This window comes from Hemitrygon akajei, chromosome 14 (assembly GCF_048418815.1).
Source record: "Hemitrygon akajei chromosome 14, sHemAka1.3, whole genome shotgun sequence".
Taxonomy (NCBI): Eukaryota; Metazoa; Chordata; class Chondrichthyes; order Myliobatiformes; family Dasyatidae; genus Hemitrygon; species Hemitrygon akajei.
In genome coordinates, this window is record NC_133137.1 from 49,728,869 (window position 1) to 49,748,693 (window position 19,825).

The following is a 19,825-nucleotide window of genomic DNA, read 5'->3' on the forward strand; positions in this document are numbered from 1 at the left end:
TTGAACCAGTCTGGCCATTCTCCTCTGACCTCTCTCCTCTCTCACTGACAAGGCATTTTCGCCCACAGAACTGCCACTCGGTGGATGTTTCTTTGTTTTTTGCATTATTCTCTGTAAACATAGAAACATAGAAAATAGGTGCAGGAGTAGGCCATTCGGCCCTTCGAGCCTGCACCGCCATTCAGTATGATCATGGCTGATCATCCAACTCAGAACTCTGTACCTGCTTTCTCTCCATACCCCCTGATCCCTTTAGCCACAAGGGCCATATCTAACTTCCTCTTAAATATAGCCAATGAACCAGCCTCAACTGTTTCCTGTGGCAGAGAATTCCACAGATTCACCACTCTCTGTGTGAAGAAGTTTTTCCTCATCTCGGTCCTAAAAGGCTTCACCTTTATCCTTAAACTGTGACCCCTCGTTCTGGACTTCCCCAACATCGGAAACAATCTTCCTGCATCTAGCCTGTCCAATCCCTTTAGAATTTTATACGTTTCAATAAGATCCCCCCCTCAATCTTCTAAATTCCAGTGACTATAAGCCTAGTCGATCCAGTCTTTCTTCATATGAAAGTCCTGCCATCCCAGGAATCAATCTGGTGAACCTTCTCTGTACTCCCTCTATGGCAAGAATGTCTTTCCTCAGATTAGGGGACCAAAACTGCACACAATATTCTAGGTGCAGTCTCACCAAGGCCTTGTACAACTGCAGTAGAACCTCCCTGCTCCTGTACTCAAATCCTTTTGCTATGAATGCCAACATACCATTTGCCTTTTTCACCGCCTGCTGTACCTGCATGCCCACCTTCAATGACTGGTGTACAATGACACCCAGGTCTCGTTGCACCTCCCCTTTTCCTAATCGGCCACCATTCAGATAATAATCTGTTTTCCTGTTCTTGCAACCAAAGTGGATAACCTCACATTTATCCACATTAAATTGCATCTGCCATGAATTTGCCCACTCACCTAACCTATCCAAGTCACCCTGCATCCTCTTAACATCCTCCTCACAGCTAACACTGCTGCCCAGCTTTGTGTCATCCGCAAACTTGGAGATGCTGCATTTAATTCCCTCGTCTAAATCATTAATATATATTGTAAACAACTGGGGTCCCAGCACTGAGCCTTGCGGTACCCCACTAGTCACTGCCTGCCACTCTGAAAAGGTCCCGTTTACTCCCACTCTTTGCTTCCTGTTTGCCAACCAATTCTCTATCCACATCAATACCATACCCCCAATACCGTGTGCTTTAAGTTTGCACACTAATCTCCTGTGTGGGACCTTGTCAAAAGCCTTTTGAAAATCCAAATATACCACATCCACTGGTTCTCCCCTATCCACTCTACTAGCTACATCTTCAAAAAATTCTATAAGATTCGTCAGACATGATTTTCCTTTCACAAATCCATGCTGACTTTGCCCAATGATTTCACCTCTTTCCAAATGTGCTGTTATCACATCTTTGATAAGCAACTCTAGCATTTTCCCCACTATCGATGTCAGGTCTATAATTCCCCGGTTTCTCTCTCCCTCCTTTTTTAAAAAGTGGGGTTACATTAGCCACCCTCCAATCCTCAGGAACTAATCCAGAATCTAAGGAGTTTTGACAAATTATCACTAATGCATCCACTATTTCTTGGGCAACTTCCTTAAGCACTCCGGGATGCAGACCATCTGGCCCTGGGGATTTATCTGCCTTTAATCCCATCAATTTACCTAACACCACTTCCCTACTAACATGTATTTCCCTCAGTTCCTCCATCTCACTAGACCCTCGGTCCCTTACTATTTCTCCAGAGAAACTCCAGAGAATGTTGAGTATAAAAATCCCAGGAGATCAGCAGTTTCTGAGATACTCAAACCACCCTGTCTGGAACCAACAATTATTCCATGGCCAGTCACTCAGATCTCATTTCTTCCCTATTCTAATGTTTAGTCTGAACAACAACTGAACCTCTTGACCACATCTACATACTTTTATGCATTGAGCTGATGCCAAATGATTGGCTGATTAGATATTTGCATTAACTAGCAGGTGTACCTAATAAAGTGGCCACTGAGTGTATATACCTTAGTCAAATTTGTTATTTAGATTTTATTTTTTTATTTTTATCTTTAGAGATGATTGGCTGCCTTTGACATTAACAGTTGCTTTATTTCATATTACAAGATTTTGAACATTCACATGAGTCGTGAATAGGGGTGCTGATCTAATACAACAACCACAGCAGCAATGTGTGGAAGCTATCTAAAATAGTTTGTTTCTGTCTCAAGAAATGTTTCTTTGTTTAGGGCAGTGTACATAGAAGAGTTAAAACAACAATGGAACAGCTACTTTGCAGCCCCAGTGACCATAGTCTCATCCTGACCTTGGGTGCTGATATGTCGAGTTTGAATGTTCTTCCCCTTGACTAAATGGGTTTCCTCTGGTTTCTTTCCACATCAAAAAGACATGGTTAATTGGTACTGTAGGCTTTCCCAGTCTATAGGTGACTGGCAAAATCTCTGGGAAGAATTGATGGGAAGTGGGGAGAATAAATTGGGATACTGCAGGATGAGTGTAACTGATGGTCAGTGTGATCTGTTTCCAAGCAATGTTATTCTTTGCCTCCATGAAACTGAAGGAGGAGTGGGATGTGCTGACATTCATGCCCTTTCTGCCTTTTAAGCAGCTCATGCTGACCTTTTAGCTCAACACCACCTTCCTGCGGTAATCCCATATTCCTAAATTTCCTTTTCCAAAAACCCATCCCATCCTATTTTTATATATTCAACACTGAATCTCCACTGGATTCTGAGATTGAGAATGCCAAAGATCCACTCTTTTCTGCAAAATTTCTCATTTCGGTACCACAAGGATGACCCTTGTTTTGATCCCTTGTTGAAGACAAACCAGCAAGGGAAAACTTCATCCCTGCATCTACCCTGTGAGACACCATAAGAATTTTGTAGATCTCTTTGAGATCACCAATCATTTCAAATTCTTAGATAGCATTGGCCCTGTCTACTCATTCAACAAACCTACTATCTCAGTAATCACTCTGCTCAACCTTTGCTGTGTGGAGCCTACTGCATGAGTAACAGCTTGCTCTCCATATTGTACTGCCCTAGCTTGCGTATACAGCTAAGACGCAGCATCTATGGTCAAACCTGACCAACGGAGGCCCTGTGGTTCTTCTCTGGGTCGTAAGACCAGACATATGCACAACCTTTCAGTTGTAGACTTAACAGGACCTTGTACGATTTGCAAGAATTCTTTACTCTTCTAATGAAATCTTCTTACACAAATGATCATAATACTCTTTACCTTTCTAGCTGTTTGCTCTTCAAAGACCTCCCCTAAACACCGACTCATTTGTCTCTATTTCAAGTGAATGCTCCACCAAATGGTCTAACTATATTCCATCTGATGTATTCTTACCCATTCACTTACACAAACTATATCCCCCTAAAGCCTCTCTGCAGTCTCCTACCAGCTTACTCAACAACTTAGCTTTGCATCCACACCTTGCCTAATTCCCTCATGCAAATAATTTGTTGTGGAACAAATGGGGCTGCAGCATCAATCTTTGTGGTATCCCAATGCTCACAGTCTTCCAACCTGTCAGTTGTTCCCCAATACTTTAATTTTAGTAACTTCAGTGTGATACCTTACCGAAAGCCTTTTGAAAATCCAAATATACCACAGCAAAATGATTATTCCTTGCTAGCTATAACCAAAAAAATCCAATAGCAGCCTGAAAAAGAAAGGAAGGGGCTCCTTGGTTTAATATCCTATTGAAAAGATATTGCCATTTGAGTGTAGGTCAGTGGTAGAATGTGGTGTTAAAGAGAATGTAACAGGAATAAAAATAGAATTAATGTAGGATTCATGTAAGTGGCAGCTTGGTGGTCACTAGACACTAGAACACTACAGCACAGTACAGGCCCTTCAGCCCTCCATGTTGTGCCGACTGATATATTCCTTAAAATAAAGTACTAAACCCACACTACCCCATAACCCTCTATTCTTCTTTCATCTATGTGCCTGTCCAAGAGGCTCTTAAACACCCCTAATGTTTTAGCCTCCACCACCATCCCTGGCAAGTCATTCCAGGCACCCACAACCCTCTGTGTAAAAAACTTACCCCTGATGTCTCCCCTAAACTTCCCTGACTTTGTACATATGCCCTCTGGTGTTTGCTATTCATGACCTGGGAAACAGGTACTGGCTATCCACCCTATCTATGCCTCTCATAATCTTGTAGACCTCTATCAAGTCCCCTCTCATTCTTCTACGCTCCAAAGAAAAAAGTCCCAGCTCTACTAACCTTGTCTCATAAGACTTATTCTCCAATCCAGGCAACATCCTGGTAAATCTTCTCTGCACCCTCTCCATAGCTTCCACATCCTTCTTATAATAATGTGACCAGAAATGAACACAATACTGTAAGTGTGGTCTCACCAGAGATTTGTAGAGTTGCAACATGACCTCTCTACTCTTGAACTCCATATCCCTATTAATGAAGCCTAGCATCCCATAGGCCTTCTTAACTATCCTATCAACCTGTGCAGCGACCTTGAGGGACGTATGGATTTGAACCCCAAGGTCCCTCTGTTCATCCACACTCTTAAGTATCCGACCATTAACCCTGTACTCAGCCTTCTGATCAGTACAGACAAACAGTATCTCTCTCATACTCTATATTATCTCCCTCACTGCATGGGGGATCTGCCCAAAATTATTTACTCAAACCCCAGGTAGAACTTGAACCAGGGCTGATGAAAATGTGTTGCAGAGACCCATGGCTCTTTGGTCAGCGGCACTTATTCATGCTGTAAAATTAATAAATGTTTACTTTTTAAAGTAACCACACACAAATTAAAACAATGTATATACTGTAAATGTTTTACTTTATAAGTGATTTCCTGCATTTATTCTGATAAAATATGGAAAATTCCAGATTTCATTTACTGGGAAGTAAGATGCCAACTAAATACAACAAAATTCAAACCTGCAGTGTGTTAAGTAATTTGCACATTGACACAAATTAATATGTAACATTGAGAATGAAAGGTACAAGATTACATTGTAAAGTAGAACGATTCAGTTAGTAGTTTGATTTAGTGCAAACACAATGAATAACTTTAGCAGTGCAGTTTTTGTTTTGGAATACAGTGTTAATAGCTACGTAATATAGAGACAAGAGATTCTGCTGATGCTGGAATGAAGCAATACACAAAATATGCTGGAAGAACTCAATAGGTCAACCTGTTTCCCTGGAGAGAAGTGAAGAGTTGACGCTGGGCTAAGACCCTTCATCAGTCCTGATCCTGCCTGACCTGCTGAGTTCCCTCAGCATTTTTTGTGTGTGCTATGTAAACATAATTTTTTTAAATTTATTTTACATAATTAACAATTGTGCAAAATGCACATTAGCTTAATTCTTAAATGTAACAGATTTCCCACAATAAAGTAAATTAACAAAAGACTACCGATGTTAGAATCCAGAACAGAGACAAGAGACTGGAATAACTCAGTAGTTCAAACAGCTTGACCTGCTGAGTAAACCAAACCTTTTCAATTGAGTTTGTGTGCCAAACATTACCAGTTTTTCTTCCTACAGATACCGCTTGACCCGCTGAGCATTTCCAATATCTTCTTTCTTGATTTTAGATTTACAATACCTGCAGTTTTTTTCCTGATTTTTATTTGGGTGAAAATGTCCAGTTGACTTGTAGACTTAAACAAATTATACATTACAAAAAGTGATTGTAGTAAAAATGTCGAACAGTATAAATCTTCAAGGAGTCAGAGCAGGAACCTTCCATTCACTGGTAGATTGGCTGTAGAGTTGTGCCCAGGTGGAGTGGCACCTGGTGACCAGCCTGGGCTGAATGTCTCTGTGGGCACCAAGCCATAGGGCAGGGGGCAGGAGTGGGAATGGGCACCGGAAGCCCAGCCATTGATGTGACCCAGGGTCAAAGGCTGCAAATCCATGCTGAGGAGACAGCTCATTCCCATGCACAGGTGGACTTGTGGTGGAAGTACTCACGGATCTCTGAAATGGCTTCCCTCATGTCTTGCAGACCCTCATTCTCCGTTCTGCTTTCCAGCTGGAAAAATAAGCAGAGGTCGGTAAGGGGAGTCAGTGTCACCCGGCTCACTCCCCTGCCTCTCCCCAACTTCATTCACTGCCTTTGCCCTGAGTTTGGAGGGGGTTAGCAACACTAACAGAACACGTGTCAAAGAGTTCTTGGATTATCTGGCCTGTTAAATGATGTTGTGTTCAACCATTGCGTCAATACAATGTCCATTACCTGAGCAGAATATTTTTGGATATATTTCCCTAGTTCAATCATCGCATCCTTTTCTTTAAATTCATTCTGATGTTTCTGAAAGGAAATAATCACATTGTTAAAATATTAGCACCTGGAGATAAAATGAACTGGCTCAGGAATTTTTGGCTTAAAACTTAGTACCTGGGATTCCTCCATGAGAAAGCTCTCCATCTCCTCCTTGCTCACTGAACCCAGATCAGCAATTTGCCGGTAATAGATTCTCACTTCCTCCTTGTAACGTGGAACGTCTCTGGCATAAAGCACTTTATTTGTTGGAGAATGCTGAAAAGAAGTAACATGCATTTCTGTTATGCCTTTTATAGTATCAGACGATGCCAATGAAATTTTACAGAAGTGCAGTAGCTGCTACAATGCTGCAACAGCCAATGAGCTCACAGTGAGGTAACAATATTATTCTGATGACCAAATAAATACTTCAGATAAAAAGAAGGATATTTGGATGTTGGAAATACTCAGTGTTTGTAGGGAGGAACATTAGGGCAACTAATGCAACAATTAATTAAATCTGCACCCTGTTAGTTAATTTGCACATTGACACAAATTAATAAGACATTGAGAATGAAAGGTATAACATGACATTGAGAAGTAAAAAGGATCATTCAGTAGTTTGATTTAGTACAAACAGATCAATAATTTTAGCAGTGCAGTTTTTGTTTTGGAATACAGTATCCGAAAAGTTTAATCTGTTTTTGCTGATGGCGATTGAAATATCAGACAGGAAGCCGTGAATTAGCTCTGTTCCTTTTCAAAACTGTGCCTATGGTCTTCTTTTAAACCAAACCAACAGCAAAAAAGATCTTGGTTTAACATCTCATATAGAAAATGGCAGCTGCAGTGATGCAGTATTTCTTCCATCTTGGACAAGCTGCTCAGGGATCCAGAATGGGGTGTGAACCCATAATCTTCTCATTCAAACAACACTGAGCTAATCCTGAGAGGGTAATATATCCAAAGTTCAAAATAAATTTATTATTAAGGTGTGTAAACCATACACACTTTGCGATATCTTGAGGCGATAAATTTCAAGATTTATTGTAAAATTAATCTGGAGATTCGCTTTGTAGCAGTCACCCACAGGAAAATAAAGAAACGTAACAGAATCAATGAAAAGCCATGTAACGAAGACTGACAAACATCCAATGTGCAAAAGAAGGACAGATCATGCAAATCTTGTCAGTTAAACACTCTGTAAATGAAACTGACCAGCCAAGATCTGACTGGACAGGGGAGCAGCCTTAAGCAAAGGGCCCTCTCCTCTCTCGTCCCTGTCATCTCAAACTTGTTACTGAATTAAATGCATCTCCTTCATACCTACTGTTAGAACAAGTTCAAGTTTATTGTCATCTAACGGTGTACCCACACAACATATATCACACACAGCACATAAACCAAAATATTATACCATAAATGTATTATAAAATATAATTTAAAATGCATGTAGTAAAGCACAGCACAGGTAGACAGTGAACAGCTGTCCCAATGATAGTCCGTGGTAGCCGGGTATTCATTAGTCTCGCAGCCTGAGGGAAGAAGCTGTTACCCAGTCTGGCAGCCCTAGTCCTGATGCTTCTGTACCTCCTTCCTGATGATAGTGGGTCAAAGAGATTGTTGGATGGGTGGTAGGGATCCGCACCTATGCTTTGAGCCTTTCATCTGCAAAGCTGCTGGTAAATGGGGGTAAGGGAGGGAGATCTTGGCAGTTTTTACAGTACTCTGTAGGGACTTCAGTCCAGTGCCCTGCAGCTTCAGTACCATGCGACGGTGCATCCAGACAGGACACTCTCAATGGGCTCCTGTAGAAAGTTGTTGGAATGTGGGCATGGATTCTTGCATGCCTCAGTCTCCTCAGAAAGTGTAGATGCTGCTCTGTCTTCTCAACTAGTGAGCAGGAGTTGTGGGTCCAAGTTAAGGTTGTCTGTTAGTGCACAACAAGGAACTTGGTGCTCTTCAGTCTCTCCATAGCAGAGCCATTGATGCGCAATGGAGAGTGGTCAGTCTGTGCCTTCCTGAAGCCCGTAATCAACTCTGTTGTCCAGGTTGACTCACCATTTGACAACCCTCTCTACTTGCTCTCTGTATGCTGACTCATCATTGTTGATGATACTGTACATCAGTGAACTTGATGCTGCAGTTTGAGCTGAACCTGGCAGTGCAGTCATGAGTCAGCAGTGTGAACAGCAGTGGGCTGAGCACACAACCCTGGAGTACACCAGTGCTCAGTGTGATGGAGTGTGGGGGGGTTTCCATCAAGAAGTCCAAGATCTGGTTACAGAGAAGGGTGTTGAGTCCCAATGAGGACAGATTACCCATCAGCCTCTGATGATGTTAAACTACTTAAGTAAAGAAAAGATAAAGACCGAGGATTAACTTTATTTGTCACATGTACTGCACATCGAAATATCAAAATATACCATGAAATGCGTCATCTGCATCCAATCGGCGAGGATTGTGTTGAGCAGCTTGCAAGTGTCATCATGCTTCCTGTGGCATTGTAGCATGCCCACAACTCACTAACCCTATCCGTGTGTCTTTGGAATGTGGGAAGAAAGCGGAGCACCCAGAGGAAACCCACGTGGTCATGGAGAGAGCATACAAACTCTTTACAGAGAGCGGCAGAATTGAACCTTGGTCATTGGCGCTGTAATAGCTGTACACTAACCTGTACATTACTATGCTGCCCTACTTTATCTATGTTTTCAGACACTCATTGAAAAGTACTCTTAATGGGCTTTAATGTTAATTTAATTTTTTTAATTATAGTTCTATATTTCTAAATCTGAGCTCAATTTTCAGAAGCAAGCAGTGATGGGAACACAAGTTAATGTTACCACAATATATGTGACAAAATCATCAATTCTGATTTTAATTTTAACCTGGTGTTAAGGCAGGAGCAATTATAATTTGGTTAGTCATTTAGCACTCGGTCATCCCACTTGATCCTGATCTTAATTAGTTCTTCTGAACAAGTAAAAGCAACAACCAAGGTTAGAAAAGTAGACAAATTGAGAGCCCAGCATTGAACGTCTGGGTGAAACTATGGTACATTATCACACAAAATGCCCGAGGATTCAGCAGGTCAGGCAGCATCTTTGTTGTTCCATTTCTCTTGCCTTGTGGCACATCAGGCAGAATATTTTGCTGTTTCCTTAACATTTTCTTTATGAGGCTGATTTGCTAGCTCAATGCTCAATCCAGCACAGATGGAATGCATGCAAGGAGGCAGCTAGATTTAAACCCAGGACCATCTGCCTCGAAGTCTGGTGCTGATGCCACGACACCACCACTGGCTGAAGGCAGCATCTTTGGAGGGGAATAAAGAGTTAACATTTTGGGCCAAGACCCTTCTTAAGGACTGCAAAGGAAGGGGGTAAGATGCCAAAATGTGGGAAGAGGAGAAAGAGTACACGCTGAAAGGTGATAGGTGAAGCCAGGTGAGGGAGAAGGTTGGTGGGTGAGAGAGGAGGGATGAAATGAGAAGCTGGGAGGTGATAGGTGGAAGGGGTAAAAGGCTGAAGAAGATGGAATCTGATAGGAGAGGAGAGTGAACCATGGGAGAAAGGGGAGGGGAAGTGATGGGCAGGTGAGGTGAAGAGAAGGGGAACTGTACTTTCTATGTGTTGCTCTGGATTTCCTGCATCTACAAAATCTCTTTTGACTACAGTAGGTTGCAAGATAGCAAGAATGCCAAACAGAATGTGAAGGTAAGGTGTATGATGTTTGTGTAATGAATGTAAGTTGAGTATAAAAGGCAGGTTGAGTACATAAAGGGCACTTCTATCAAGGAAAGCAGATAAAGGCTGTTCCTGTGACAGAGTTCAATGAGCACAGACATTAATGGGATGTATCAAATGATTGGGTAAATAACTTTTAGAAGGTATAATGGGAAAATTAAAGGTGTGAGATATATGAAGGGCAGGCTTAGTCTGTAAAGTTCAGTTTATGGTACATTTTTATAATATATCAAGTGTAGGTGACGGATCTGTATACAGCTGGTTAGATGTATGAGAGGAGCTCTGTGACAAATGGGTGATTTAACTAACCAGGCGTATACTAGAGTGGGCCTCAATCAGTACGTATTCCACAGGTACCCAATTTATACTTCCAGTTTGATATCAGCTCTTACATAATTACCTTCCCAAGGTGTTGTGATGATAGGGAGAATGAATCCATGAAAGCCTGTGCAATGACAGAGAGGCAGCTGTCCAAATGCGGGGTCTTCTCAATATCAAACACAAACTGTGGGTTCTTAATAATATTTATCCAAAAGCGGAGAGGGAGACTGGAAAAAGAGAATACATTGTTAAAACGTAGCCATGTCAATTGAAAAATTAGAACTTTAAGGATTATGCAATAACCTACACAAGGTCCTCAGAATGGCATTAGATAGTATTGTACCATTATCAGACAAGACCCCAACACTGGAGAAGATCACTGAAGGGATTCATATTAGCAGTGAGTGCCTTGGTTATTTGGATTGTCGGTGAGACTTGAAGTAGATTAGGAGACTGTTTCACCGAGCATGTACACTCCGTCTGCCAGAAAAAGCAGGATCTCCCAGTGGCCACCCATTTCAATTTTATTTCCCATTCCCATTCTGACATGTCAGTCCATGGCTTCCTCTACTGCCACAATGAGGCCACACTCAGGTTGTAGGAGCAACACCTTATATCCTTTCTGGGTACCCTCCAACCTGATGGAATGAACATTAATTTCTCGAACTTCTAGTAATTGCCTCCCCACTTCACCATTCCCCCCCATTCTTATTTCCCTCTCTCAGCTTAACTCCTTATCTACTCAACTCCTCCCTCTGGTGCTCCTCCCCCTTTTCTTTATTCCATGGTCTTCCACCCTCTGCTATCAGATTCCCTCTTCTCTAGCCCTTCATCTCGTTCACCAATCAACTTCCCAGTTTCACCTACCACCTTGTACTTCTTCCTCCCCTCCCTCATCTTCTTGCTCTGACTTCTCATCTTTTTTTCTCCAGTCCTGATGAAGGGTCAGCCCAAAACATTGACTGATTACTCTTTTCCATTGATGCTACCTGGCCTAATGAATTCCTCCAGCATTTTGTGTGTGTTGCTTGGATTGTAGATGGCCGAGACACTATGAAGAACCCATGCATGCCATGCCTTTCAGTCAGTTGCTGAGTCCCACTATCCGTTCTATAGGCCCACAGGTCTTCAGCAAGACCTCTGCCTTCAGGTTGCTGTAAAGTAGTTTCTTTTTGAGAAATATAAGGCTTATGTCCAATGCCTTATGTCTGTCGTTAATTATCTATTCAATCTCCTGCTCAGTCTCATCAGCCCTGGTTCTTCCTAATAAAGTAGGGAAGAGTCTTGTCACCTCAGGGCAGTAGATACTGTGGCTCCTTTAAGCCAGGAGTCAATGGGTTGACTGGGAGCACTGTCTGCAAACAACTGCCTTTGTGAAGCCCTTTAGAGTCTCGACATTGGTTTTTTGCAGCACCTCTGTTGATGTTGGTATACCTGGGTAAGGCGAGGAAGACTGAAGAGTGAATTAGGTGGTACAGACCTTCCTCTATCTCCTGAACATCAGGTGAGGCTACATACGCTTTCCAATCCTGTAAATTATATGTTAAGCACAAGAGATTCTGCAAATGCTGGAAATCCAGAGGTACAAACACAAAATGCTGGAGGAACTCAACAGTTCAGACAGCCTCTGTAGAGAGGAATAGAGTCAATGTTTTAGGCTGAGACCCTTCATCAAGACTGGAAATGAATGGGGAAGAAGCCAAAGTGAGTGGGTGTGGAAGATGGGAAGGAATACAAGCTGGGAGGTGATAAGTGAAATCAGGTGAGGGGGAAGGTGTGTGGGTGGGGAAGGGGAATGAAATGAGGTGATAGGTGGAAGAGGCAAAAGGCTGAAGAAGAAGGGATCTGATGGAGAGATAGTAGACCACTGGAGAAAGGGAAGGACGAGGGGCTTTAGACCTCTGTCTCTTCATGAAGGTAAAATCATTCACTGTTGATTTCCAAGATGCATTTGACACTTCCTGAACACTCAAAAGACATAAGGAAAACTTCAATAACTCTCAGTAAATGGATGCATTGGTTCAAGCTTCAATACCTATTCGTCTTCCAGATATGCAGCACATCAGGATCGGTTATCTTTTTATTGTAAGCTTGCGCGTGCAATATATCGAAGATGTGCCGAATGGCAATAGGTGCTTTGGAATTTTGTATGCTCCAGATGCTTCTGAATAAATTCTCAACGTAAGGCTGAAGTGCAACCTGGAACAGAAGAAATCAGTGGTATGAGTGAAAGATGGAAAAAAGCTGGTATGTCAGCACTTCCAACTGAAAACATCGAACTGTTTAGGGGGAGGGACCTTGTCTGATTGCAGGTAGCTGACTGGATGAATGGTATCACCAAAATTTGAAGGTCTGACTGAAGAAGTGCAACGAGAATAGCAAAAGGAAGGGTGAACTTACCATTATCTCATGTCTAGATGAATGCAGTGCCAACATTTTCAAGAAAATTGACAACATCCAGGACTAAGCAACCGACTTAATTAGCAGACCATCCAGCCCCTAAACATTTATTCCCTCCATCAGACTGTGTCATCTACAAAATGCACTGCAGTTCTTCAACCAGGCCACTCCTGCAGTGCCTCCCAAATCCTATCCTTCTGCCAACAAGGACAAGGGCAGCAGGCATATTAGAACATTATCAAGTTGAGCACTATCCTGACTTAGAAATATATCACCAGCCTTTCAATACCACACAAACTCAGTCTCCAGTGACACCTTTACAGTGAACAGGGAGTTGCCTAAGCACTGCCTTCTCCTTTGGGATTGGTCTTGCTGTAAATGTTCAGCTCCCCATAAATAAGCTCAAAAAATACTGCCTGAAATATGCAAACTGAGGTTGTGGATGTTTTAGAGTAATTCTTCTTAAAGATGTACTTTTTCTTGTGTTTAATCCATGTAGATTTGTTGCTCAAACTTATCTTATGGCAGCCAGACAGCAGTAAAACAAATGGAGGGGAGCATGCAGGTGTGGAGCTAGACAGTTTGATGATATGATCAGTCTAAACATGGAAAGAGATTCTTTTCTGGATTGGGCGAGGGAATAAGGTGGTATACCAGAGACTTGTGGGGGCTAACATGTAAAAAAGGCTGGCAGGAGAGGGCTAATGTCCTGTCTCCCAGGTATGATGCCTTCTGTAGAACACAACAAATGTGGGAAGAAATGTGATATTTCTGGATAGGTATCAGACCAACGGTATGAGCCATGGTTCTTCTACATATGTCAAGTTGAGTTCTACAGAACAACTAAATTATAGTTTATATTGCTAATGAAATAAGTATGCTGTGTCACAGAGCACTATTCACACATCCCCTCCTTCCTGACCACCCTTTCCATCCAACAGAGATGACCGTGGCTCCCCTCATTCTACCAAAAATAGCCAGAAGAATAAAGGACAAGGGGGAAGAAATAAAGACCATAAGACACAGGAACAGATTAGGCTATTTAGCCCATTGAGGAAATGGAGCAGAAAAGTATAGTGCATTACAAGAGGAAGATATAATTGAGAGAAGGGAGGAAGAGAAACTTGGCTCTTGTGGGCTGCATGCAGGAAGGCAGTACATGGGTAATGAGTCAGAAGTAAGTGTCTATATGTCTGTCTACTGAAGACCCAAGAACCCTAACTGGGGAGTTTTTAAGAGAAGAAATTTACAATGCTAGGTCTCGTATTGTTGGACCTGGCTGACTAATTGCAGCTGAAATTGAGGATTGTGGCGTCTCCATCCCTCTCCTCTCACTGGAGCACAGAGTCAGCATGGTATCATAGTGGCGAGAGCATCACTTTACAGTTCCAGCTGTAAAATTGGGATTCAATTCCTGCTGCAGCCTGTAAGGAGTTTATACATTCTCCCCATGACTGTGTAGGTTTCTTCCCATGTTCCAAAGGCATATAGGTTAGGGTTAGTGAGTTATTGGCATGTTATGTTGGCTCCAGAAACACGGCTGTTCAGAAGAAAACCTTGTTGAATTGATTGATGCATACAACGCATTTCACCGTATGTTTTGATGTACATGTGACAAATAAAGCTAATCTTTTCTTTACTTCTTTCAAAGCATTATTGCTATTCTGTTACTTTGGACTCTCATGTTAATCCATTAGAGACTGGTTTCTGCCACTCAGGAGCAGAAAAATGTCTCCCGTTAGCAGTTTGCTGTCATGAAGCAGTAACCCCACATGGCATGGCTGTTGTTCGTAATGAGTGATGGGGTGTCACTTGGGAGCACTGAAGTTACAATGGATCCTTAATGGACTTTAAAGTAAAGAGTCATAGAGCACTGCAGCACAGAAACATCCCGTTCGGCTCATATAGACTGTGCACATTGGTATTCTGCCTGGTCCCATGTTTTTCTGCACAAGTAGTTGTTAAATAAATATACAGTGAAGAAATAGCAATAGTATGGTACCTTGGAGGACAGCAGCTTTGTTAGATATATCTCTTTGACCTTGACCTTCTGTTTGCCTTGTTCTGGTACAGGAGATTCTACAGGTTCTGACTGTGGTGAGATCTAAAAAAGCAGAGCACAGTCACACATAGAACAAATCACTGGAAATAGTGAGTAGAATTGAACTAATGTGCAAAATACATACCAAATGACAAAGATTGTCTGCAGACTCATCACCCACAGTAACTGGAAGAAGATGGTTTAGGATAATCTGTTAGTAATTTGGATGTAAAGGTTTAATTTTGAATTTTGTACTAAAGACAAGGGATATCAGTGTGGAGAATAGATCAGTTCCCAGGTTCAAATCCTTTGATGAATAAAGAACTGATATATATCAAAGGATATGACTGTTTCAAACCCTTTGGTTAGCCTGCCACAGCAGTTTTAATTTGGACTCAACTTATTTTCAGAATAGACAACACAATCTAACATTCATAGGGTTGGCAGCATTGTACTTCTGCTACTAGACTAAGAATCCAAAGACTGACAGCTCATATCCACTGTGCCAAATTACAAAATTGAAATTGCAAATGAAATTTGAGCAATTTATGGGTTTGTGTCTGAATTGTGACCAAGAGAACTGTCACTTTTTTGTCAGACCTAATTCATCTGTCTTTATCAAGGAAAGGTACATTCCAATGGAACTTGCACTGGTCAGTAGGTTACTCTAATCTCATACTACATGGTAGAATCTGGCTGTAGTCAGGGCAACAAGGCATGGAAAAGAGATAGCATCACATCAATGTTTTGACTCAGTTAGGAACAAATTTTAAAGAAAGTGAAGATTTAGAATTACATTCTATTTAGAATATCCAAAATTCTTTAAGAACAAAGGATAAGACATAAAAGGCTCGTTATTACCTGGACCTAATGTGAGTAAATAGATTAATGCTCACAGATACAATAGGGCGAGCTGACGAATTTGCTACAGAGTTGTACAACTCTATGACAATATAATTAATACTTTCCCCAGGTGTACTTCCATCTGAGGTTTTATGGCACTAACCAGAAGCACAACAATTCACTGTTTTATATTTTCATGTAGCACCTCCAGGAAGTGAAACTCTCATAGCCTTTAATGAGCTATTTGATGAAATATTTATTGAGATTCAAGACATATAATCAATTATTTTGAAGATTAATGATAGTATATTTTACCTGGCTTTGAATCTTTTGCTCTTCTTACCACAACTACTGATGCTCCATTTGGAATCTGAACAATTTGTAAGAATGAAAGGTTACTGACAATGTTAACTACATAAGCACTTCATTTCTCATCATTTATTTCCCCATGTTGCTCTCATAACCTTCTATCACAAAACCTTATTTCTGTCTCGAATATGCTTCCTCTCTAACTCTCCTCCCTTTTCATTCTCTGTTCTCCATCTTCTTCCATAACCTTTCTCACCAATTCACCCGCTCACCTTACCATTCCTTTGATAACCTGGTTGTTCTCTCCCTTCTTAATCTGTTCTCACACTTGTCACTGCTCTCCACATAACTCGATTGCCTCTCAATAGACTGACAAGCCTCCTCCACCTGTTCACCTTGTGCCCATTACCTACACTTCCTTCTACACAGTATCTCATTCCCTCCTCATCCTGTAATCACCTCCATCACTTCCTTGTAGCCTCTTTACTTTTTGCCCTTGTTTATCCCACTGTAAGCTGTTGTTCTTCATCTTTAGTTGTTGCTCTTTCTCCCAACCTGTTCCTTCTTGAAACATCTCTTCCTTTCCTCACTATAACCTCCACTTTTCTTTACCCATGACCACCTCTTCCCTTCCCTCAAAACCCACTTCTCAGTACCTCAATATCTCCTCTTCTATTGTCTTAATCTCTCTCCCTCTAATCTCCTATGCCATTTTCCCATCATCCCCTCTTCCCTTCCCCATTGCCTCTTCTTCCCCATACTTCTTTTCCCTTTTTCTAACACCCCCCCCCCTTCCCATCAATCCAGTCTCTCCCCTCTTCTCATAACTTCCTCTTTCCTTTCTCTGGTAACCTGCTCTCATCCCTCTGATCCCTTCTCGAGTGCCATTCTTACATTTTTGCTCAAAACTTGTATTCAACATTCTTCCCCAAATCTCTACCACTTGTTCCCCTCCATAATCAGTTCTCCTCTCCCCATACCTCTCAGTCTCCTCCCTTCATCTCTTCACCCCTCCTACGTGTGCCCCCACATCAGATTCTACTTAGCTCCTTTGCAACAAAGATGTGCTACAAATTAAAAGTGGCTGATGAATTATATGGACCTCCTAAGAGCAGGAGCAGAATTAGGCCATTCAGCCAATTGATTCTGCTGTGTAATTCCATCATGGCAGATTTATTGTCCTTCTCAACTCCATTCTCCGACCTTCTCCCTGTAACCTTTGATACCATTACTAATTAAGGAACTGTCAAACGCTACTTTTAATGTACTCAATGACTTGGCCTACACTGCTGTCAGTAACAATGAATTCCATAGATTAGGGACATTCTCCTATTCTGAGCTGTGCCCTCTGGTTCTAGACTCTACCACTGTAGGAAACTTCTTCTCCATGTCCACTCTATCCATGCCTTTCCTTGATAGGTTTCAATGAGATCCACTCTTGTTCTTCTAAACTCCAGTGAGTACAGGCCAAGAGCCATCAAACGCTCGTCATATGTTAACCCTTTCATTCCCAGGGTAATTCTTGTGAAGGAGCTCAAAACTGCTCATAATACTCCAATGCCATATAAAGCCTCAGCATTACATCTTCAACATACATTATAATGGCTCAAAGTGTTTATCTTCTTCACATCCGCTTCAAGGACTTGCGTTGTCTGATCAATATCTTGTAGTAGTCTTCGGTGTGTTCCATTTATAATATACTCTGGAGCAAACACAGAATTAGTAAAGTAATCACTAACTGGTCATATTCAGATCAAAATTTATTTTAAGAGAAATGTGTGTATTATAAATAATCAGCATCATTAATATTGTTTGAAACTGTTATTCATTCTTAAAAGCAAAACAATTTACTTTTTATAATAAATGAGATAAAGTGTGTAATAGTTGTTTTAAGGTAGTAGTGAAATAAAATAATTTCTTTTAAATGAACTTTTATTATCAAAAAGGCTTGACAGAGGATGTACTTCGTGAGGTAGTTGGTAAAACCCCATCTTGGCCAGAACATACTGGTACACTGCCATTCTACACTGGTAAAACTCCATCTTGGCCAGAACATACTGGTACACTGCCATTCTACACTGGTGAAACTCCATCTTGGCCAGAACATACTGGTACACTGCCATTCTACACTGGTAAAACTCCATCTTGGCCAGAACATACTGGTACACTGCCATTCTACACTGGTAAAACTCCATCTTGGCCAGAACATACTGGTACACTGCCATTCTACATTGGTAAAACTCCATCTTGGCCAGAACATACTGGTACACTCCCATTCTACACTGGTAAAACTCCATCTTGGCCAGAACATACTGGTACACTGCCATTTAACACTGGTAAAACTCCATCTTGGCCAGAACATACTGGTACACTGCCATTCTACACTGGTGAAACTCCATCTTGGCCAGAACATACTGGTACACTGCCATTCTACTCTGGTGAAACTCCATCTTGGACAGAACATACTGGTACACTGCCATTCTACTCTGGTGAAACTCCATCTTGGCCAGAACATACTGGTACACTGCCATTCTACACTGGTGAAACTCCATCTTGGCCAGAACATACTGGTACACTGCCATTCTACACTGGTAAAACTCCATCTTGGCCAGAACATACTGGTACACTGCCATTCTACATTGGTAAAACTCCATCTTGGCCAGAACATACTGGTACACTCCCATTCTACACTGGTAAAACTCCATCTTGGCCAGAACATACTGGTACGCTGCCATTCTACACCGGTAAAACTCCATCTTGGCCAGAACATACTGGTACACTGCCATTCTACACTGGTAAAACTCCATCTTGGCCAGAACATACTGGTACGCTGCCATTCTACACTGGTGAAACTCCATCTTGGCCAGAACATACTGGTACGCTGCCATTCTACACTGGTGAAACTCCATCTTGGCCAGAACATACTGGTACGCTGCCATTCTAAACTGGTAAATCTCCATCTTGGGCAGAACATACTGGTACGCTGCCATTCTACACTGGTGAAACTCCATCTTGGCCAGAACATACTGGTACACTGCCATTCTACTCTGGTGAAACTCCATCTTGGCCAGAACATTCTGGTAGACTGCCATTCTACACTGGTAAAACTCCATCTTGGCCAGAACATACTGGTACACTGCCATTCTACACTGGTGAAACTCCATCTTGGCCAGAACATACTGGTACGCTGCCATTCCACACTGGTAAAACTCCATCTTGGCCAGAACATACTGGTACGCTGCCATTCTACACTGGTAAAACTCCATCTTGGCAAGAACATACTGGTACGCTGCCATTCTACACTGGTGAAACTCCATCTTGGCCAGAACATACTGGTACACTGCCATTCTACACTGGTGAAGCTCCATCTTGGCCAGAACATACTGGTAGACTGCCATTCTACACTGGTAAAACTCCATCTTGGCCAGAACATACTGGTACACTGCCATTCTACACTGGTGAAACTCCATCTTGGCCAGAACATACTGGTACGCTGCCATTCTACACTGGTAAAACTCCATCTTGGCCAGAACATACTGGTACACAGCCATTCTACACTGGTGAAACTCCATCTTGGCCAGAACATACTGGTACGCTGCCATTCTACACTGGTGAAACTCCATCTTGGCCAGAACATACAGGTACGCTGCCATTCTACACTGGTGAAACTCCATCTTGGCCAGAACATACTGGTACACTGCCATTCTACACTGGTGAAACTCCATCGTGGCCAGAACATACTGGTACACTGCCATTCTACACTGGTAAAACTCCATCTTGGCCAGAACATACTGGTACGCTGCCATTCTACACTGGTAAAACTCCATCTTGGCCA

General features: G+C 41.9%; 1 protein-coding gene across 1 annotated transcript in view; it reads right to left on the reverse strand.

Annotated features, from left to right (window-relative positions):
• Positions 1 to 4,877: 4,877 nt before the first annotated feature.
• plxnc1 (plexin C1) overlaps positions 4,878 to 19,825 on the reverse strand; it is a 197,320-nt gene continuing 182,372 nt past the window's right edge. Inside the window, exons 26-34 of the mRNA XM_073066019.1 lie at positions 17,586 to 17,692; positions 15,997 to 16,051; positions 14,984 to 15,024; positions 14,800 to 14,901; positions 12,433 to 12,596; positions 10,477 to 10,624; positions 6,466 to 6,606; positions 6,304 to 6,378; positions 4,878 to 6,099 (exon numbers count right to left, since the gene is read on the reverse strand). Of these exons, the coding sequence (XP_072922120.1) occupies positions 5,998 to 6,099; positions 6,304 to 6,378; positions 6,466 to 6,606; positions 10,477 to 10,624; positions 12,433 to 12,596; positions 14,800 to 14,901; positions 14,984 to 15,024; positions 15,997 to 16,051; positions 17,586 to 17,692 (935 nt within the window). The 3' untranslated portion in view covers positions 4,878 to 5,997. The remainder of the gene's footprint in view (positions 6,100 to 6,303; positions 6,379 to 6,465; positions 6,607 to 10,476; positions 10,625 to 12,432; positions 12,597 to 14,799; positions 14,902 to 14,983; positions 15,025 to 15,996; positions 16,052 to 17,585; positions 17,693 to 19,825) is intronic.